Source organism: Fusarium graminearum, chromosome 2, assembly GCF_000240135.3.
Source record: "Fusarium graminearum PH-1 chromosome 2, whole genome shotgun sequence".
Classification (NCBI taxonomy): domain Eukaryota; kingdom Fungi; phylum Ascomycota; class Sordariomycetes; order Hypocreales; family Nectriaceae; genus Fusarium; species Fusarium graminearum.
In genome coordinates this window covers 4,134,063-4,155,067 of record NC_026475.1, presented here as the reverse complement: position 1 = coordinate 4,155,067, position 21,005 = coordinate 4,134,063, and the positions used below count along the sequence as shown (strand labels likewise).

Genomic DNA, 21,005 nt, shown 5'->3' with positions numbered 1-21,005 from the left:
TATAGCGATCTACTGCATTTGTGCAACACCAATATGTAAACGTCTCCCCATTACTCGCAATTGAGCTCTCAGCGTTGATCGAGGCCTGCATTTTTTTTCTTTTCTTTGTGCAGCCCGGAAATTCATCCGCTATGACCGTCTGCGGAAGCATTTCTCTTTTTTCTTTTTCTTGTGTTACGTTCCGAACTTGGCCATGGCATGCGGTGCCAAGGTTATACGAGACTGTTGGGTTCAGACGGCTACGCACCGTAGCAGTCGGCGACGGAGTATTTCGTCCTATGACGACAACCAGCTGAACAGCGTTGGAGTTTCAATCTTCCATACAAAAATTCTCGCAACAAGGGTGTTTGTTATAGTGTTTGTTATAAGAGAAAACAAAGGCTGAAACAAGATCAGCAATGATAGGTGCATCGCTCGCTATTAATTCCGCAAAGAGAACGGAACTCGAGAGATCGGCACTGTCAGATCGTAGGGTTAGTGAGTACAAACTCGTTATTACTCAAAATGTAGCCCGTTAATTGTGTTTATGTGTTCAAGAGCTGTTTGGTACTTCCAAGTACCTGGACATCGGTGTAAGTCAGACTCCACTTTTCCCGGCGCCTCAACCGCCCGCTCGCGCCGCCGGCCGCCGGAGGTTTTTTGGTTTGGGTTTTTGGGCAAGTCCCACCTGCCCAGTCGTTGCTGCTGCTTGCCCCTCAACCCCTCAACCCCACGTACGTCCCTTACGTCTAGCTAGAGCTTGGCCTGTCAAACTGATAAGGGCAGCTTTCCAACCTCTTATCGAAAGCTTTCTTTCCCCTCTTCAATTCGCGATATAGCTCACAGCTGTCTGACTTTCTCTTCGAATAATTGCACATTTATCATATTCAATATGTCGCACTCTCACGACGGACAATCTCACTCTCATGATGGCTTCAATGCGCAGGAGCATGGCCACTCACATGAGATCCTCGATGGACCTGGTAGCTTCCTAGGCCGTGAGATGCCCATCGTTGAGGGACGAGAGTGGTCTGAGCGAGCCTTTACCATTGGAATTGGAGGGCAAGATCAATCTTTATCTCAATTGCTCACAGTATTCAACTAACACATCCCAGTCCCGTCGGCTCCGGAAAGACCGCTCTCATGCTCGCCCTCTCCCTCGCTCTCCGAAAGGAATACTCCCTCGCCGCTGTCACAAACGACATCTTCACCCGCGAAGACGCAGAGTTCCTTACTCGAAACAAGGCTCTCCCACCTTCTCGCATCCGCGCCATTGAGACTGGTGGTTGCCCTCACGCTGCTGTCCGAGAGGACATCTCCCAGAATCTCGCTGCACTGGAAGACCTGCACCGCGAGTTCGACACCGATATCCTCCTTATTGAGTCGGGAGGCGACAACCTCGCAGCAAACTACAGCCGCGAGTTGGCCGATTTCATCATCTACGTTATCGATGTCAGCGGTGGCGACAAGATCCCCAGAAAGGGTGGACCTGGTATCACGCAGAGTGATCTGCTGATCGTGAACAAGACCGACCTGGCAGAGCTTATTGGCGCTGATCTGGGTGTTATGGAGAGGGATGCCAGAAAGATCCGAGAGGGAGGTCCTACAATTTTTGCCCAGGTCAAGAAGGATGTTGGCGTAGACCACATCATCAGCTTGATCAAGAGTGCATGGAAGGCCAGTGGTGCAGAGGATGAGAGACGCAGCAAGGGAGGCCCAAGACCAACAGAGGGTCTCGAGCAGCTCGAATAAGAAGAACATCACATAATCACTAAAATAAATGGCGATATTGGAAATAGGTGGTTATATAAGAGGGAAACAAAAAACGCCAACTTTTTAAATCTAAGGTATACCGAGTGTCGTGATAGTCTATGCCTGGTCATCCATCATCATATCGCCGTCCGCCTGAATCCTGCTAGTAGCAATATCCAGTAGGGGTCCCTCCACGGGCACGGCAGTGCGTGGCCACACCCGCTTGTACAAACTGACACCGATAGAGTCTTGAGGGTTGATACGTCCATCGAATGTAGCCTTGAAGTAACCGTGTGTACCAAGAGGCTCCTTCATGAAACCGCTGCGTCCTCGCTTGGTCCACAGTGGTAGGGCCTTGAACCACTCGACATCTTCTCGGTTGAAGAACATGTATCGGATGGTGACAATTCTCTTGTGGATGTGGTAAGGGTGGCCAGTGAGGATGATGCGCTTGGCGATGACGCGGGATGTTGAAGGTGGGATGGCAGTTCCTGTACCGATGAGAGACATGCCAATGTGAGGGCCATCTTCCTCCTCGTTCTTTTCGACATCCTCGGCTGTGGTTCGCTTGAAGAAAAGCACAGGCACGGCACCCCATGTTAGAGGACCCATGAAGGTCGCAATGGCTGATTGTCCGGGGTGGATGAATCGGCAGTACTTGTGGACGTCGTTTGGTGTCTGTCCAGGCTGGGAGTATAGGGGCTTGATCACCATACGGCGAGGTCCGCACTGGACGATGAGCTCCTCCTTGGCCTTGATGGACTGGGTGAAGTCGGAGCTGAGGTTGAACAGGTAGTTGACAGCAGTCTTCTTGTTCTCGTGTCGTAGAAGAGAGAAGAGTGTCAATGGCTTCTTGGGATCGTAGGTCTTCTCCTGGGTGGGAGAAATACCCTTGATGTAGATGTGAACTCGGGTGCCAGGCTCAACTCCACCGACCAAGGCCTCTCTTGTGGCCTGTGACTTGGAAGATTGGTAGTTGGGAACCTGGAGAAGACGCCTCCAATCCTCAGGCTCGTGAGCACGATCCTCGGACTCCTCCCACCTACTTGTTCGCAGGCTCTTGAGACCACGGTAACGAGCAAGACGCTCGCGAGCCAGTACACCAGGGTGCAACTCAATCTCGTCGGGAAATTCCATATCATCCTCCTCTTCAGTTCGCTTGCCTGCACGATATTGCTCGAGCTGCTTAAGGTCCTCCTCCTCATCTGGCTCAATCATCATCTCCGACTGGGGGTATTCTGAAGGAGCACCCTCGGTGCCGGGCGCAGGGGCGTAACCCTCAATACCATCTTCAGGACGGGCTTGCTCAGCATCATCATCTGGCATCTCGTAGTCCTCCATGTCGGACTCTGAGTCAGATACATCCTCTAGATACCAGGCGGACTGGTAATTGGATGTACCCTTGGGTACTCGCTTCTTGATCTTTGCCGCCTCGGCCTCTTCGTCTGTGAAGTAATGGTGGTCATCGAGAAGAACACCCTTTTTCTCGCTCGCATCAGCCTCCATCTCGGCAACATCGGCATCCATCATGACCTCCTCAGGGGCCAACTCCACCAACTCGTCGCGGTCCGCAGAGGGCTCGTCCAGAACCTTGCCAGCCTCTTCGGGATCGATGGTCATTTCCTCACCCTTCTTCTTGACCTGCTTAGGCAGAGGAGCAGACTCGATCTTCTCAATCTGGAAGGTTCCCCAATCGCCAACTTGGACGAGACGGTCGGCCTTGAGACCCTTGCCACGAACGATACCAGTAATGACTGTGGGCTCGGACTCGGAGTAGGCGAACTTGATATCCTCGGCAAGCATCCAGCTCCTGTCGTCTCTCCATCGAATACCCTTGGGTGTTGTATTGCATAGTGATCGCATAAGATTGGCGCATTCCTGTCGGTTCTCGATGCTGTAGAGCTTCTCTTGTTCAGGGTGGAAGTGAGTGATGAAGGATCTGAGAGATCCCAAAACGCTCTGTCGCTGTTTTGCGGGCTCGACCTTGTCAAGACCCTCAACAACGGTGAAGAGAGTGGACATGCCCTGGCTCTCGACACTGCGCAAGATCAACTCTCCAAGTCCGTCAACCTCAACACTGGCGGACAGGACGACAATAACGAAATCGGCCACTCGGGCGGCATCAAGACAGGCGTTCAAGTCTCGATCGATAGGAATGTACTGAAGCTTTTGCTTGAATCGATCGACCGTCACTCGGTAGTTGCCGCCATCAGCGTTGTCTTCGATATCGACGCTGCTGTTCAGTTGCTTGATCGTGGCGTTGAGGTCGGTGCCAGCGCAAAGAGGAATAAGAGCGACATGTCGAGGAGCGCCATCCTTTCCAGCGAAAACCAATGTATCCTTGACTTGTTCCTTGTGCTTATTCAAACGAGCCTGCTTGGCCTGGTTGCGTCGGTCGAACTTGGACATGACTTGTTGATGGGGGGTCTTTCGGTTTCCCTTTTCGTTAGAAACTCGACCTATCAAAATGTCAGAACGGCAATTCCAGTAGAGCAATACAGGAAGGAAGGATCCTTACCCTTTGCGCGATCCCTCAACTCATGTTTGGAGGCAGCCCGTGACTTGAAGGACTTGTGGGTGACCTTTGTGGTTGGCCTATGGGAATGAGCCACTGCGGTAGGCATCTTGCTTTCGCCTCCGGCTTTGAATCGAAATGGTAGCGAAGCCAGATTGAGCGACAGAAAAAATATCGAATTCCGTGTGAATTACAGGCACAGTGATGGCAATATCGTCGATATTGTAGGCGGTGATGGCGGGGTTAAATCCAAAATATTTTTGTGTTTATCGATAGTGGCGGCTCATGGCTGGACATAAAGAAGCCTTCATTCAAAATGGGCTTGATTTATCTTCATCTTTACATGAAGCGTTATGTACGGTTCACAATCTCTTGATACATACTCACATATTTTACCTAATAGCTACTAATTTCTAGATCTCTCCAATAATTTCAATCTCTTATATAAGTATACAAATCATACCCTCTGTTCATTGGGTATGATATATACGATCGAAGAACTGCTCACTTATTCTGTCATCTATAAGTGGGGCTACCCAACCAATAGACTCTACACGATAAGCTGTGAATTTTTTTGTCGATAAGGAAAGTTGTATGCCAATCCATTCTGCCGTCCAGCTCAAAGTTACCTTTTCCCCCAAGTGAGCGCGTCCACGATACGAAAATATGGAGGTCGAAACAGTTAACACGACCATTTCCAAAGTGCGCGACAATGGCGCCACCGCCGTTGAAGGCGCCCGAATGGAACTCGTTCCTCGCAGCGATCGGGAACGTGCTCGTCGGATTCGAGAAGCCCACAAGGCCTACGGTCGAGGCAAGAAGGTCAATCTCAAGGCTATCAAGGACAAGAAGCTTCGCAGCAACATGAAGCGTCTCGAGAGCAAGTACGAGGATGCTGCGCTCAAGGCCAAGGATGCAGAAATTTTGCTCGAGAACACGTCGGGTTTTCTCGAGGCCGAGGATGAGCTCGAACGAACATACAAGGTCCGACAAGACGACATTTCCTCCGGTGTGGCCGTGGGCACTGCGCAGAAGCGTTTCGATCTTAACCTGGATCAACTAGGACCCTACCAGTTTGATTACTCGAGGAATGGGCGGGACCTATTGCTCGGTGGTCGAAAGGGACATGTTGCGACGATGGATTGGCGAGAGGGCAAGCTTGGCTGCGAGCTGCAGTTGAACGAGACGATTCGGGACGTCAAGTGGCTACACAACAACCAGTACTTTGCGGTTGCGCAGAAAAAGTACGTCTACATCTACGATCACAATGGTGTGGAACTGCACACCTTGAGGAAACACCAGGAGGTGTCTCACATGGAGTTTCTGCCATACCACTACCTCTTAGCAACAATCGTGAGTACCTACTTTTTCGCAGAAACTTTCTGTTACTAACATCTCCCAGGGCTCTGTAGGTTTCCTCAAATATCAGGATACGTCAACTGGTCAATTAGTCGCCGAGATTCCTACCAGATTAGGTCAACCTTGCGCTCTCAAACAAAACCCCTGGAACGCCATTCTACACGTCGGCCACCAGAACGGAACAGTCACACTATGGTCACCCAACTCATCAGACCCTCTTGTTAAGTTACTAGCACACAGAGGACCCGTTCGAGATGTAGCCGTCGACCGTGAAGGTCGATACATGGTCTCAACAGGCCAGGATCAAAAGATGGCAGTTTGGGATCTTCGAATGTTGCGCGAGGTCAACAGTTACTTTACACGCCAGCCAGCCTCATCGGTAGCAATCTCTGATACAGGCTTGACAGCTATCGGTTGGGGCACTCAAACAACCATCTGGAAGGGTCTCTTCGACAAGAACGCCCCTGTCCAAGAAAAGGTTCAGAGCCCTTACATGGCATGGGGTGGTGAGGGTAAGCGCATCGAGCGCGTGCGATGGTGTCCTTTCGAAGATGTTCTCGGTATCGGCCACGATTCTGGCTTCTCCTCCATCATCGTTCCTGGTGCTGGTGAGGCCAACTACGACGCTCTGGAAGTCAACCCATTCGAGACTGCCAAGCAACGACAAGAGTCCGAAGTCAAGGGTCTGCTCAACAAGCTACAGCCCGACATGATCGCCCTCGACCCCAACTACATCGGAACCCTGGACTTGCGATCCGAGAAGCAGCGCCGTGCCGAGAAGGACCTCGATGCCCCCGCTGCAGACATCGCCGAGGAGATCCGCAAGCGAGCAAGAGGCAAGAATGGTGCGCTCAAGAAGTACCTGCGCAAGCAGCGAAAGAAGAACATTATCGACGAGAAGAGAATGCACGTGGACGAGATTTGGAACGAGCAGCAGGTCAAGAAGAACAAGAAGGAGCTCGAGGCCGAGGCGGATCTGGGACCGGCGTTGTCAAGGTTTGCCAAAAAGGAGTAATAGACTTTCATGTACAAATGCGAATGCGAATAATACCCTTTATCACCGAAAACACGATTTCCTCAAGTGAAAAGTGCCGTTTTAAAATCTATCAGAGCTTCGCTTGAATGTCTATAATCGTAGTACTTTTATGAATCCAGTCCCAAATTTCGTAATACCGTGCATGTCTTCGTATGTGTACACCTCCAAATATCTGACGACTTTATTCGTTTCGTTATTTAGAGCAGTTTGAGTCCACCAGTGACCTGGTCAACAAGGCTGCGAGGAGCAGGTCCAACGCCCAGCACCGTCATGCTACCAGCCTCGATTTGTGTTCGGCCAGCATCCTGAATCACCTCGGCGGTGAGACCCAGAGATCGTGCCTTGCGTCGGAGCTCGAGGATCTCGTCTTGGCTCTTGACTTGCACAGCGATCTTGGCTTGGCCGAGACGCTCCCATCGCTTGAGGATCTGGGCTTGGGGAGAGTTGGCGGGGGCGCGGACGAGGGACTTGTAGCATGCGAGGGTTGCGTGGGAGCATTGAGCAGCGATTTTGCCTGTAAAGATTCAGGGTTAGCTTTTTTCGTCGAATTAAAGGAACATGTCCAACATACCCTTTGTCATGCCGAGATCTGTTCGCACGACAAGAACAAGCTTGCACTCCTCGCCGTTATCCTTAACAACAGGCTCCTTCTTCTCATCTTCAGCCTTCAAGCCCTGCTTGCGATCGGCGTCGGCGCCATTGGCCCAGTTAGGTGCATGGTCGAGCACAGTATCGTCTTCGTCAACGTCGCTCTCGTCGCTCTCGACAGGATCGTGCAGGGCGCGCCGACGCTCTTCGACTAGGGAAGGCGAGATGAGGTAGCCACGGATGGTATAGATACCGAAAGCGTAGCCTGTGAGGAGGGCCACGACGGTCGTGGAGATGATGACTCCTGTCTGCTCGCCTTGATTCATGGTGATTGACAGAGAAGTTGGCAAATAGAATTGGTTTAGTTTAGCTTGTGATACTGTTTGGTGGTTTTGGTGATGGAGCTAGGTTGGTTACATCACGTGGGGCAGCTCTGACTATGATGGACGAAAATCTCAAGAACGTTTCAGTTTGTATCATGACGATGTTTCATAAAACATGAAATTACTTGCTTTCATCTTTGGACTAATTCATTCCCAACACTCATTAAACCGATAATGCCGTTATCAATGGCACAAAATGTTCCCGGCGCAGCCGTTCGAAGTTCCAACATCCGATGGGAAAGCTGCTATACACACTCCTCCTCATATATATGGTAATGACATTACTGTGATGCAAAAAACTATCATAGCGTATCGATCCTTGTCAAGATCTCACATCACTAAAACACCACGCTGGATGTATCCTGTTTCGTCAACCAAGGGGTGACATCCAAACATCTTGGAAAAGTGATTGAGACAAGCACTTCGCGCCTCGATGTGGCCCTTCTTCATGCTAATTCCCACCCGAGGGACAAAGTTGTAATACTTTTCATGCCCACTGATAAGAAGAGGTCCTTCGCCTGTGAGCAGTCCGTGGACATAGTTCAACGCAAGATCCTCGCAGTTGAAGCCTTCATCGACGTAATCCCTGATCTGCATCATGATGGTATCGTTGGACGAATAATAGTCGAGGAACGAGATATGCGAAAAGGCAAGATTCGTCAGAACCATATTATAATCGTCTTGGCCCTTCTTACTCGAGCAGAAGGTATAGTGGTGGTATCCGAACGTATCCACGGGTGTACATCGAGCGAGAGCGCCAACCATTCGATTCTTACCGAACTTGCGCCATGTTTGAAAGACGAACTCGAGATCATTGGGTCGGTAGTACACATCATCATCTGAGAGCAGAATCGCCTGTGTCTTGTACTCGGGATCGGGCCAAAGCTTTTCGTTGAGGCTGTTGCGCTTCGACTTTCGGTATCGAACGGGGACGCCGTACTTGGAAACGAAGTCCGGTGGAGGGTGGTTTTCGAGATCATTCCAGACGATGACTATCTCGAGAAGTGAAGGAATCTCCTCGCTCAGGATGATGTTGAGGGTCTCTTCGAGTTCCTTTGGTCGCTGATATGTCTGCATGGCGATGCTGTAATAGACTCAACATTAGCATTTTCGCAACCGAGGAGACTATGAGAACGTACGTGAATTTGTCATCCAGCAGGTTTTCGTATTTGTGCCTCGACACATCCCAGATTTCTTGTGTTCCATTGATCCCTTTACTCTGACACGTCGGATACCGTCCAATTTTTTGGATAACCTTTGGTATGAACCACCCTGCGTTGGTGTACTTTCCCGTAAGAACGATTAACAAGACGGCCAAAGTAAAAGCAGCAAGAATAGTCGTTGTCTTTCGAAAGGCTCGCGACTTGACAAGCTCTGGTGCATGAGCTTTTACCCACTCGACTTTATCCGCCACCTTCCTCCTAAGGGGCTTCGCTTTCTCCATAAAGGAGACTGAAGGCTTCAACATTGTTGTCTGTTGCAGAAACTGTGAAGATTGTCCCATGATGTTTTAAATAGGGGTGGCGGAAGGCAGGGCTGTTCTCAAGGGAGATGTGTACGGGAGAGGCGTCTGGTATGTATCGATCGGGAATTACTAGGTAAATACGGCCAAGTTGTTTGTTGGAATCTTGTTATATGACTCGAATTTGTTTCATATAATCATATCTCACGACCTTGGCGTGCTGAAAAGCAAGTCTTTCAGCTCAAATCATGGTCAAAAATGGCGAAGAGACATGTGAGGCCAAGACAGATAGCGTCGGTGCCGAAAAAAAAAGAAACCATCATGGACTGTTTATTTGTTGGCTCGACTTACACGGGTGCAGCATGATATAATCTTCCCTTGCTTCGCATCCCTTGACTCGGGCTCCCAGTTAAGTCTAAGTCTAAGTCTAATTCGAACAAGTCAACACTGACGGCCTGTTCCATGCGAATGTACCAATGGTAGCAAAGTGTTGTCGCACGTAGAGACATTTCTGTCCAAAATGAGCCGTGGCTGTCTTCTCTTACTAGCAAGTCGTTTAACCCAGTGTGACGGTTGTAGTCTGTGGTTCGTCTTATTTGATTCCTTGACTAGACTCAACTTGGAAAGGATTGGTCGGTTCAACGGACAGTTAGTTAAGATCGTCGGAGCTCGTATCTCAGAAGCACATGATTAGTACTGTTGTAAACATGGTCTTTTGGGATCTTGCGGTATGACATAGCTTGTGCTCAGAATGTGTTGTCAAGAAGCCAAACACGGCAATATCCAAGTATCGCATACCAAGATCCTTGAGATTTAACCGGATATACCCCTGCAAGTCCATTCATAGCGGCCGGAGCCACTATCGAGCCCTCCCCTGCATATGTCAAGTGAGCTCTGCTGGAGTGGGTTTACCCTGTAGTCTCATCAAAGCTGTCGCTTGACTGTAGTCTCGTGGGAGATAGGCATATCCTATGTAAACAAGAGTTGTAGAATGAAAACAAATAATAGTTATATGCTTTATACGGCTTACTTTACAGCATGCTTGTGTTCTCTGGCTGAAACAGATATTGTCTAACTGACCTAAAGTCCATGATTGAGAACTTCCAAGGCACTCTTCAGTCCACTTTTCCCGCTGCCCTGACGATTACCTATCATTGATCCATCCAACTACATCTAAACCACATCACAAGCACCTCACAAACAGAGACTCATACCTCATTACACGGTCCTTTTGAAATCATGAGCGCAACCAAGGCTCTCATAGTAGGCATCTCTGGGTGTTCCTCAAGCGGGAAAACCACTCTTGCGAGACTGCTGCGGGACATTTTCCCCCACACTTTTATCCTGCACGAAGATGACTTTTATAGACCTGAGAATGAGTATGCTACTCTGCAAATTGTAGATATGAATCCCAGCTAACAATATTTAGATTACCGACAAAGAATGGTCTTCTAGACTGGGACTGTGCCGAGGCCATTGATATCCCTGCCATGGCTGAATCCCTCGCTTATATCCGCCAACACGCTGCCTTTCCTGTAAGTTCCACCTCATAACATTCAGCCTCATTAACTCACACCCAATAGCCTACTCTTGACTCCAAAGAGGATCAAAACTCTGTAGGAAAGTGTCCTGTCCCGGATTCCACAATCAACGCCCAGCGCGCCAAAGTAGACGCTGCCCTAGGCCCAGACCATCCCCTCCGTAACAACCTGCGTCTATGTCTCCTGGACGGATTCCTTCTCTACTCACCCTCCATGGCAGCTGTAAAGCCTAATTTAGATATCAAACTCTTTTTGAGAACGACGTATGCGAAAGCAAAGGCGAGAAGAGAGGCTAGAGATGGATACGTCACTCTCGAAGGCTTCTGGGCGGATCCTCCGGGTTACGTGGATAAGATCGTTTGGCCTAATTATGTGGAGGAGCATGCTTGGATGTTTGAGGATGGCGATGTAGAGGGAAAATTCAAGAAGGATGTTTTGGATGGGGAAGGGATCAAGGTGCAGGGTGATGGGGGTGCTGATGGTGATATTGTCAAGACATTTGAGTGGACAGTGGACACTATCTTGGAAGAGCTTGGAAAGCAAGTTTAGATGAAACGAAAGAGCAAAACGATGCCAAGTTCAATTCTATGTAATTTGCTGCATGATGTTGCAAACAATCGTCTTCTTCTATAAGCTATTATGGCCTTCCTTCTGTGCCATCTTTACCAACTCCCGATTTCTCTATAAGCAAATCGTCTACGAGGAGAAATCTCCAACTAAATGAGTTCCATGGCAACAAGAAATCGCGCCATTTCATCCTGAGCCGCCTTCTCTGCACGTTTCTGCTCCCCATTCAAAAAATTCACGCCCTCTTCGGCAGCCTTGGTCATTGCCTCAGCCTTATTGAGTGCCCCTGACACGACTCCCACGACGCGATCTCCAACCTTGGCCGTGCAGAGGTACTCCTTTATAGGCCCATCAACAGCCGTATAATCATACGTCATTTTCTGGTCGATTGCTAGTTTGGCGAGTTCCTCTTTAGGATGTTGAACATGAATATTATCGCTGAGAATTCGGTCAAGATACGGCAAGACGCCGAACTTGTGAAGAAAGGCTGTGCATACTTCGATATCTCCTGAATCAACCCAAATGGCACCTAGGGTAGCCTCGAAAATATCGGAGTAGAACTTCTTCGGGTGAAGACGAGCGAGAAGTGTCCAGGGGTAGTGTTTACCATTCGTCCTAGCCTCATTGATTTCCTCTTGAAGGCTCTCAAATCGGGCCTGGGTCTCATTCATGATTCTACCCATCTCTGGAGAGCTATGACGCATGAATTTCCATATCGGCAGTGAAACTTCTGTAGGCACTGGTTCGCCGTTCTCATTTATTTCAACTTCAGGCCGGCGTAGTCCATGTTGCATGTTTGTAAAAGCAAGGAAATCAGCGTTGGCCATGGCAGTCTTGACCATGTGTAAGCGTCCATTGGGCACTGGGGGGTCAGATTGGAACATTCGGGTTACGACAATGTAGTCAAGAACCGCATCTCCAAGAAACTCGAGTTGTTCATAAGATCGCTGCTGCCCATCAGCCGCATACGACCCGTGAGTCATTGCCTCAATGAGTAGAGACTTCTTCTGAAATGTGTACCCGATGAGCTCTTCCAAAGGCTCCATCGTGGGGGGCAACGGTACGTCGCTAATTGCTGCTCGGAAGAGTATGTCTCTGGCGACTTTGTCATCATGCCAATTGCACTTGGTGCCCAAGAAAACCTTGATGCACTCCAGAGCTTTGCTGATTCCTCCATCCTGGTAGGAGGCTCCAACAAGTGCCTCGACCACATCAGCAAGAGTCTTTGGACCAACAAACCTTGATACACCATCGACTGGCTTCTTATCTAGGAATTCGTCTCGATATAGCGGTCTCCACTTGATTCCAGTAAATGTTTTGGAAAAAATGAACTTGGAAAGGCCTGTCTCAAGGCACATGCGAGTCAAACGGGTATTGGAGACTAGTCGGTCTTTGAAATGGTTGAGTAGACCTTCGGGCCAAAAGGGATCTGTGACAATGATCAGTGAAAGTGACGATAGAGGGATGCGGAAGACTTACGTTCAGAGTAGGCTTGAATAACAGTGCAATACTTCAAAACCGAATCGCCCAAAAATTCAATACGTTCATAGTCAACAGGCTCTGCAGCGCTACGCGAGCTGATGGCTTCAATCACCAATTGCAGATCTGTGATACCAACTGGCGCCAAAAGTGTCGAGGACAGTTCATTCGCGATGAGCTGAACCTCCAATTCGTGAATGATGGAAGGGATAAGCATACCGCACTTAGCGGCACGCCGAGGAACCTCATCAACAGTCGCTCTGGAAATCGGGAGAACCCAGCGGTAGGGTTTGGTGCAAGAGCTCTTCCCCTGACCGGGTTTTATCTCATGCAACAGGTCCGACCTGCGTGTCCATTGATCCACAACTAGATACTGTTCTTCTGGCGCTTCCTCGTATTCATTAAATGGGTGCTGAACTTGCTCTTTTGGAGGCTTTGATGGGATCATTTTGACGTAGTGGAAGGGAGTATTTTTGGGGTCCCGAACCAGGACTCTCTTTTCCAATAGAGCATCAATGCTTTCGCCGAAGGGTACCGATCCAATTTGATCTCGGGTGAGATTCTTGTTCTCATATATGAATTTGATCACATGGTCACGATCTTCCACGTTCCAGCGGTGGCCATAATGCATCGCCAATAGGGTTGACGTATGATCTGGCAAGCCCAAGCATTCATCATTGGAGATCCTCTTGATTGAGGTGCATTTGACATGCCATTTAAGTCCCTCTTCAGGATGAAAGGTGATGTCGCGGGGTCGTGGAAGACACACAGGCAAGGCAATCTCGAAATGAAGAGGAGTAACATACTCGTGATCGGCGAACTCGTAAGCATAGAGCCATTTCTCAGCCGTGGTCTCCCACCGCTGTGCAATGTCTTTCCATGGGTCAAATAGAAGCTCGGGCGCAGTTAGCTGCACCTCTTCTTCTGCTTCTTTCGAATCTGCATTTAGGGGAAGAAGGTGGTCGCTAACCAAACCTTCTTGGTGCAGCATGACGAATGCACGAAAAGCCGCTTCCTTCATCGCATTCTTTTCTGATCTCCATCCACCTCCACCTTGGCACCTTCGGAGGTGCTTAGGCAGACCCGAGGGAAGAGTCACCGTTGCGCTGAAAGTCGGCGGTGCTGATCCCAGTTCGGTCTTGTGGAAAATGTAGACGGGTCTCGGATCAACGTAATCTCGCTGGAAAACCTTGTTACAAAAATGTTCCAGATGCTGGCGAGAATTCTCGAGGTCCAATCTAGCCCCTGAGTTTTTCACAGTATAAGAAAAAGAGGACGTCGCTTCAGTGCGAGCCTCTATCTCTAAAGCGTCCAACTCTCCCCTTTCCTGCTCATAACGACTCTTCATGTCTCTTTCTAGGGAATCCCATTCCCGAGCGTCGGATGAAGATCTAGCAAGTACTATCATCTTTGATTTTTGTTTGCGAGCTCGTCCGCGGCGTTGGATATGGGACTTGAGTGTCGTTGTCTCATCGAAACATATGACGAGGTTGCACACTGCGACATCAATACCCTCTTCAAGAACACTAGTCGAGACCAAAAGGTTGATGGCGCCTGTTTTGAAATCGCGTAATGTATCGGCAGTCGCGCCGGGCAGATACTCGTAGATGTTTTGCTTTCGAATCTTGGTGGCTGCGGATCCTACTACAGAGCCGACTCGATATCGCTGTCGAATCTCGGGGTGCTCCCTCAAAAGAGCACAAAGGACGTTGGCAGCAGCCCTTGATCTGACGAATATAATGCCGACCACATCTTCATCCGCTGCAAGTAGTTCCTGGATTAGTTTATTCGTCTTGTCGGCCAAGTTGTGTCTGTCTGGTAGTTTGGGCTGATGGGGACTGGCAGCGATCTGTCTCAAATGACCTGCGAGGTAGGTCCTATCCTCATTGCTCCAGGACTCGTTAAACGTCATTGGCGAGTCGATTCTCTTGAGAAACAGACTGACCAACTCGGAGATGTACTTGTCAGCAGCCCAAGGCCCGAGTTCATCAAGAATGTCTTTGCTTTTGTTCCATAAGGACTTTAACTGCTTCTGAGAGAAGGTCCTGTGTTTCATCAACATACTTAGTATTTCAGGTCCAGTCTTCTCGCCCTTAGCGATAAGTTGCTTGGCCTTTATAATACTTGGGTCCTGGGTGATGTCCATCGCCGAGTACTCAGACTGCAGAGTCTGCATTAGGGGGGTTCGAGTCGGATGCTCTTCCACATCATACAATACTCGGGAAAGATTGGGCTTGTTGACGTGCTGGAGGAGTTCTTTCCGGTTAATTGTTGGAGTGATGCATACAGCATCCATGGTGACCTCGAGCTCAAGGATTTCGTCGTGGATTGACTTCGACTGTATCGGGCTGGCTGTTAAACCCAGGATAGCAGGCACGGGCATGCCGGCGTTCTTGTGTTCGTGATAGAAATTCACCATAACCTTTCGACCAGAGCTATTCTTTACACAATTATGAACTGTAAAAAGTCAGTAATGATATTGTAAGTGTTGGCGATGTCTCACCTTCATCGAAGACGATAAGGGACAGCATGTTCATCTTGACAAATGCATGGTCCAAAGCATCTCGCAGGATATCAAAGGTCGAGACAATGATACGAGTCCCATTAAGGATACGGGGCCAGACGTCCTCGGACCATGCATCGATGTTCAATTGCCCCGTTAGCAGTTTCATCGATACCGACGGCATTTGCCTTTGGACAACGCTGTATTGCTGTTCACATAGCGATACTGTCTTGCCTAAGAACCAGATAATCTATATTGGTTAGTTTTGACCGCGATATTATGTTTCTTTGTTCACCAACCTTGTCTGGTGCACATGTATCGAGTTCATGTTGGATGCGCATCACGGCCCTACGAGTTATAATTAGTCTCTCTCTTTTTCGATGGTATGGAAGTGACATACACTTGAGTTTTACCACTTCCCGTGTCCATCTAATCAGGTCACCGAATGCAGATTGAATGGGGTACTTGGAATAACTTACTGCAACGATGACATTCCTTTTGATGCTTTGTTCCAGCATCTCTCGCTGGTAACCGCGGGGATTTACCACCTCTGGATTGGGCGTCACTTTCTGAGGCTTAACTTCTTCGTCTTGCTCTTGCACATTGGCCTGGTCATCTGAGCACATTGGTGTATCTGCGACAGGTATATGAGTCGTTATCTCCTTCTCGCCTGTAGCAGAGATCTCGACGACCGAGGACGACGCTATTGTTTTGACCTCGGAGTCTGGTATGGAAGAGGCGTCCGCCATGACCTTATCGCTTGAGGACATCCTGATCTGCCGAAGCCCTCCACGGGCCAGTCTCAGTTTGTGCAAGATAGGTCGCAAGAATGGAGTTATCTTGATGAAAAGCAGATGATCAAAATTGTGTGAAGCAAGAAGTTTCAGGTGATGACGAGCTCTCAAGAGCATGCAAAAAAGATTCCAAAATATTTTGGTATGGAGAAGAATAACAAATGATTTTAGGTGTGATGCTGCAAGAACCCGGCCTTGGAAGAATGGTGTAGGTGTAGAGAGGTAACTACCTCGTGGAATAGGTGGGTGTGTAACTGCTCGTTAGTTGTGAGCGCAGGAGGCCGACCAGAAATTACTGCTCTCGAATAAGGCACTCTGCAGTAAAGATGGAGGTGGGAGGTATGCCTTGTGCAGGATATCCGAAAGCAGGTCTGTTATAGGAGACCGGCCTACTGGTCCAAGGCGGCAGTGATTCACAGCCAACAAGATATTGGTCGTTGGAGTGAGTGGATTGTACTGCGCAGGGCAGATTTTCTCAAGGTTGCAGTTGAAGTTTAGAGGCAAAAGATACACATAATAGGTCAACTTTAAGTTGGGTTTGACTTGACAGTTAATTTGTCTTATTTGCTATTCAGTCGTTTTTAGCCTTTGTTTTTGTCCGAGTTATGTATTCATCCCATTGTTCTGGCTGAGATTTCTATTGATTGGTCGCCCTGACCGTGGCTCTACATTGTTTGCTACCTTAGTATACTTGGTCAATAATGGATTAATTAGATCGCCGAGTTCGACTATCCACGAATAGCATAATGAGAGAAAAATGAACGATTATTATTTACTATTTAATCCGATCTTAATTATAGAATTCACTTTTACTGGATTAAAATAATTCACGCTACGAAGCTGGGTATCTAATGTGGTTGGATTAGATACTATAGTGTAGAGTATTAGAGTATACATCCTAGACCAGCCAGTACTTTGAAGCTCTGCACCCTCACCTCTCATCTTCAACTGTCAGGACAATCAGCTTTTATCCTTGCATCATGCAACTCCCAATACTTTCCTCTGCCCCGGATAAAGCCATGGCTTTATACGCAACGGGTTTCAACGCATGGAACCAGCTTAATTTTGAATCCTCGCCAACGGACCGAGAGCCCGATGATTTGTTCGCTTTTGCAAAGGCCCTGACAGACAAGACTATTGGTTACATTGTTCCAAAGATAAACTTTACCGCAGGCAAGTACTATGTCCGGATTACGGTGTTAATTGTCACTCTAATACTCAATAGTCCAGCAAAATAATACATGGTTTTTTGCCGGATCACATCTAGGCAACCTTCTCTATCGCGAAGCCAACACTTGCTTGTTCGACTCACCAAATGCCGAATCAGGAGACGGAAAAGTCTTGAATGGCCAAGGCTCATCTATTGTTCAGTACACATCCTTAGCTGCATGGAAGGCTAACAAGTGTACTGAAACCTGGCCTTGCGAGTCTCCAGTCCGCCAAATAGAAGCTTACGATACCGGTTTCGTTATACTTCTCGAGAATGGGACTGTTCTTGGCTGTGGTGATACTCGATTTCGAGACTGCCTTGGTCGCGAAGTTGACGAGTCAAGGTATGCGTTAAAACCACTTATACAAATTCAGTACTAACTTAACTTCTAGTCCTGCCCACGTACCCAACGCTGTAGAAGATCTTAATGATCTCGGCGAATCCATCAAGAAGGTATCCGCGGGAGGATATACCATTGGAGCCCTAACAGAGAGCGGCGGAATATACCTCTGGGGCATGAAACCACCCGGTTCGCAAAGTCGACATGCCGCATTCACTGATCTTGGTCCCATACCAAGCTACGTCGAAGTCGATGGAGACAAAGATGTGCAAGACTTTGCAATTGGAGAGTCGCATGCGATCGCCCTGACTACTGACGGTTGCATTTATGTGATAGGGGACAACACTAATGGTCAAATTGGTCTTGGCGAATCCGTAAAAGAGAGTGCATTGTGGTCAAAAATAGATTTTATACTCCCTCCAGGTGAGGAGGTGGTGGCTGTTGAAGCTGGTCCAAGGGCATCTTTTATAATCACAGCAAAGATGCAATCAAAACAATGTCAAAGCTCAGAATGAGCTGCCCTTCTATCAGAACCAGCTCTATTGAGCCCAGTGACCCTCTATTGTACAAGGCTTCTCGTTGTGTTCATCTGCATAAGGGTAATCATAGACTCGTCAGGTAATCCTCAATCTCTTGAGGGGTCAGCTTTCTGAAACGGGGTCCGGTAGCCCCCTCAACGCCCTCGAGACCCAGAAGGTGGTCCGCGGGGGCACCAACAATACCTGCACCGTGTTAGTGTCATTCCACCCACTAAATCATTTGAAGCTTACCGATCTCGATGCTGTCACCGTTCATCTCACCCTCAATGTTGTCCTTCAGCGTCAACAGGGCAATGTGGATGGCATCCTCAAGCTCCAGCTCTTCAGAGTATCGCTTCTCCAAGAATGTCTTGGCCTTGGTTGCACTCTTGCCGATGGCTGTAGCCTTCCATGGGTAGTAACTACCAGAGGGGTCAACCTGGTACAACATAGGACCTCCCTTGTGGATGCCTCCAGTCTTTCTGTTGACCTTCTTCTCCTCGCTATCCTCTTGGGACTTGTCGTCCTCCTCATCCTCAGGCTCAATGCCCTCGTCCCAACCAGCAATCAAGAGACTCACACCATAAGGTCGAACACCGGCTGACTGGGTGGCCTCCTGCATAACTCGGGCGACGTCCTGCACCAATATTCTGGTAGGGGGGTACTCGTTGTAGATGCGCTTGTACTCGGTATGCGAAACCTTACGGGCTCGGTCCACCAATACTCGATAGTCGGGGCCCATGCCGGAGTATACCATGCCGATGTTGGGGGTGATGTCGCTGATCTTGGAGAGGGAGCTCTGGTCGGCGAGAGGAGATGATGACTTCTTTTCGGTGGCGATAACGATACCGTTGGTAGCTTTTTTTTGGTCAGTAGGAGCTCCTTAGGATCTGAAAGGCGGCACCAACCTTTGATGCCAAGGGCAGTGATACCCTGGTTTACAGCGTTGAGGGCATACTCTATTTCGTCATGTTAGTTTTCCGGGACGATTTGATTGCAAGAAGCTTCGATCTGCAAAAACACCCAAGCTATGCACTGAGCAATTACGCACCAATCTGTACCAGCTTTCCGCTACGATATTGTCAGCCATGATGTTTCCACAGCAAGATAGCAGTGTCGTCACCGAAACATACCTGGGGGAGAAGGTTGTGAGGGAGAAGGAGTAACGATCCGCCATAGTTCAAATTTGTGGGTTGATAAACTCGATATGGATGTGGTGATGGCTGAACTATGGTCGTTTATCAATTCGTGGGGTTGACAAGGAGATATCGAGCAAGGCTACAACTGGAGCTTTGGTGTTGGGCCAAAGCAGCTGTAGCCTCTAGGCAGTTCCAGCTGCGCGTCTAGCTCAACCGCCCGGAGCTGTATGCGGGGCAACAGATTCTCCGAAGTCCGGATCGCGGCTCCACACTGAAAGCAGAGCTCTTCTAACAGTTTGGTGACGGCTGGTTCGGCTTTGTTCTTCAATCTTCTCCTACAAAAAGAGGCTGAGCTGGCCTCTTACATGTTACATGTCCTTGTCATGATCTTGGCGAGCAATTGCTTCCCCGCTCTCCTACCAGTCTCATTTAACTTGCAGCTTTGCAAAAACATGTAGGTTGCGCCTGGCACGCCTCAACGGCCGACTACGTACTCGCACATTCCACATTTTTTGTTTTGTTCTGCTGTCACTACCTATATCTCTTTCACATCCACAGGTCAACGTGAATCATCATGGATGCGCAACCTACTTGGGATTGGTCCTCGGTAGGAGACAACTCTGCTCCTCGTGAACCCGAACCAGAGCCTCGTCGATCATCGCAATACGCTTGGACTCCTCAAGCAGGTACCGCATCGCGAGAGGAGACGTCAACGTCACCTCAGCAGGAACCCCGCTCTGCGCCTAAGAACAGGCGCTATGGCACGCGCACTTGTCGCATCTGCTTCGATGCTGAAGAACCCAAGTTTCCTGATCAGTCGACTACTTTTGGCATCCAGACGGGATCATCTCGACCCACATACGTCTCTGACGACCCGGAATTGGGGAGGTTGTTATCACCGTGCAAGTGTAAGGGATCGCAGAAATATGTCCACGAAGGGTGCCTCAACGCGTGGAGGCTTGCAAACCCTATGGAAGCAAGAAACTACTGGCAGTGTCCGACCTGCAAGTTTACTTATCGCATCTCCCGACTACACTGGGGCTCTGTTCTAAGCAGCAAGTGGGCACAAGTCGGTCTGACACTTTGCTGTTGTATACTGAGCATCTTCTTGCTTGGCTTCATTGCCGATCCTCTCTTCGATCTATGGTCCGACCCAATTGGAACCCTCGGCGAGACTGTCACAAGCGTGATAACCGATATCGAAGGCTTGAGGCAACCTCCACCACCAGAGCCTACCTCGTGGATCGAGCACTTCACCAAGGGCTTCTTCTCTCTGGGAATTGTCGGATTATTTAAGACGATGTTCACCGTGAACCCCTTCCATTGGTGGCAGCTGCGAAACAGCGGGGTGGCAGGAGGTGGCAGGAGAGGGGGCACAGGTCGAAATCGTGTCGAGAACATCAGCCTTATCTTCGTTCTCATTGGCGCATTCACATTCCTCATGGGCATTTGGAAATTTGTTCAGAAGCTGAGCGCTCGTATACTCAAGAACGTGAGCGACAGGGTTGTCGATATCGGAGAAGACGATGATGACGAAGACGAAGACGAGAGTAAGAAAGACCAATGAAGCTCTCCGGGCTTTTTGTCCTGGAAAGGGCCTTTTGTTTTGTTCATGACCCAAATGCTTTGCATCGTGTATGTATTTGCACACTCTTAAGTTGCCTAGACCTTGCTCTTCCGTGTCAAGTCGACTAGTCTGTGTGCAAAGATTTACGCTCGGCTGTGCCTTGAGTGAGGGATCGTTTTGGTTCTTTGCTCGCTGGCCAGCATGAGATTATCAGCCTTTATTCACGCATCGTGATGCCCTTTGGGCGTTCATAACGGTGTGAGACATCTGCTG

General features: G+C 49.0%; 9 protein-coding genes across 9 annotated transcripts; 5 read left to right on the top strand and 4 right to left on the bottom strand.

Moving 5' to 3' along the window:
* Window positions 1-871: 871 nt before the first annotated feature.
* On the top strand, window positions 872-1,731 carry FGSG_04402 (urease accessory protein ureG; the record flags this gene model as incomplete). The annotated part of the gene is made up of 2 exons (XM_011322901.1): window positions 872-1,008; window positions 1,095-1,731. 2 exons carry the CDS (start codon window positions 872-874, stop codon window positions 1,729-1,731), a joined length of 774 nt encoding a protein of 257 aa, XP_011321203.1.
* A 57-nt stretch (window positions 1,732-1,788) lies between these two features.
* On the bottom strand, window positions 1,789-4,423 carry FGSG_04403 (uncharacterized protein). The gene is made up of 2 exons (XM_011322900.1): window positions 4,250-4,423; window positions 1,789-4,190 (listed from the first exon to the last, which is right to left on the bottom strand). The coding sequence occupies exons 1-2, from the start codon at window positions 4,353-4,355 to the stop codon at window positions 1,849-1,851; spliced, it is 2,448 nt and encodes an 815-aa protein (XP_011321202.1). The 5' UTR covers window positions 4,356-4,423; the 3' UTR covers window positions 1,789-1,848.
* A 478-nt stretch (window positions 4,424-4,901) lies between these two features.
* FGSG_04404 (uncharacterized protein) lies at window positions 4,902-6,669 on the top strand. The gene is made up of 2 exons (XM_011322899.1): window positions 4,902-5,599; window positions 5,649-6,669. The coding sequence occupies exons 1-2, from the start codon at window positions 4,913-4,915 to the stop codon at window positions 6,618-6,620; spliced, it is 1,659 nt and encodes a 552-aa protein (XP_011321201.1). The 5' UTR covers window positions 4,902-4,912; the 3' UTR covers window positions 6,621-6,669.
* Window positions 6,670-6,690: 21 nt separating this feature from the next.
* FGSG_12261 (uncharacterized protein) lies at window positions 6,691-9,080 on the bottom strand (the record flags this gene model as incomplete). The annotated part of the gene is made up of 5 exons (XM_011322898.1): window positions 6,691-7,155; window positions 7,213-7,608; window positions 7,868-7,896; window positions 7,947-8,696; window positions 8,752-9,080. 5 exons carry the CDS (start codon window positions 9,078-9,080, stop codon window positions 6,839-6,841), a joined length of 1,821 nt encoding a protein of 606 aa, XP_011321200.1. The 3' UTR covers window positions 6,691-6,838.
* Window positions 9,081-10,313: 1,233 nt separating this feature from the next.
* On the top strand, window positions 10,314-11,164 carry FGSG_04407 (uncharacterized protein; the record flags this gene model as incomplete). The annotated part of the gene is made up of 3 exons (XM_011322897.1): window positions 10,314-10,453; window positions 10,504-10,609; window positions 10,658-11,164. The coding sequence occupies 3 exons, from the start codon at window positions 10,314-10,316 to the stop codon at window positions 11,162-11,164; spliced, it is 753 nt and encodes a 250-aa protein (XP_011321199.1).
* Window positions 11,165-11,331: 167 nt separating this feature from the next.
* FGSG_04408 (uncharacterized protein) lies at window positions 11,332-15,934 on the bottom strand (the record flags this gene model as incomplete). Its single annotated transcript, XM_011322896.1, has 6 exons — window positions 11,332-12,611; window positions 12,662-15,118; window positions 15,165-15,414; window positions 15,464-15,512; window positions 15,565-15,593; window positions 15,644-15,934. 6 exons carry the CDS (start codon window positions 15,932-15,934, stop codon window positions 11,332-11,334), a joined length of 4,356 nt encoding a protein of 1,451 aa, XP_011321198.1.
* A 1,004-nt stretch (window positions 15,935-16,938) lies between these two features.
* FGSG_04409 (uncharacterized protein) lies at window positions 16,939-17,979 on the top strand (the record flags this gene model as incomplete). Its single annotated transcript, XM_011322895.1, has 4 exons — window positions 16,939-17,154; window positions 17,189-17,511; window positions 17,561-17,882; window positions 17,932-17,979. The coding sequence occupies 4 exons, from the start codon at window positions 16,939-16,941 to the stop codon at window positions 17,977-17,979; spliced, it is 909 nt and encodes a 302-aa protein (XP_011321197.1).
* Window positions 17,953-19,324, bottom strand: FGSG_04410 (proteasome component Y7). The gene is made up of 5 exons (XM_011322894.1): window positions 19,160-19,324; window positions 19,078-19,097; window positions 18,935-18,985; window positions 18,279-18,884; window positions 17,953-18,230 (listed from the first exon to the last, which is right to left on the bottom strand). Exons 1-5 carry the CDS (start codon window positions 19,201-19,203, stop codon window positions 18,112-18,114), a joined length of 840 nt encoding a protein of 279 aa, XP_011321196.1. The 5' UTR covers window positions 19,204-19,324; the 3' UTR covers window positions 17,953-18,111.
* Window positions 19,325-19,739: 415 nt separating this feature from the next.
* Window positions 19,740-20,732, top strand: FGSG_04411 (uncharacterized protein; the record flags this gene model as incomplete). Its single annotated transcript, XM_011322893.1, has 1 exon — window positions 19,740-20,732. One exon carries the CDS (start codon window positions 19,740-19,742, stop codon window positions 20,730-20,732), a length of 993 nt encoding a protein of 330 aa, XP_011321195.1.
* Between the last annotated feature and the right edge of the window lie 273 nt (window positions 20,733-21,005).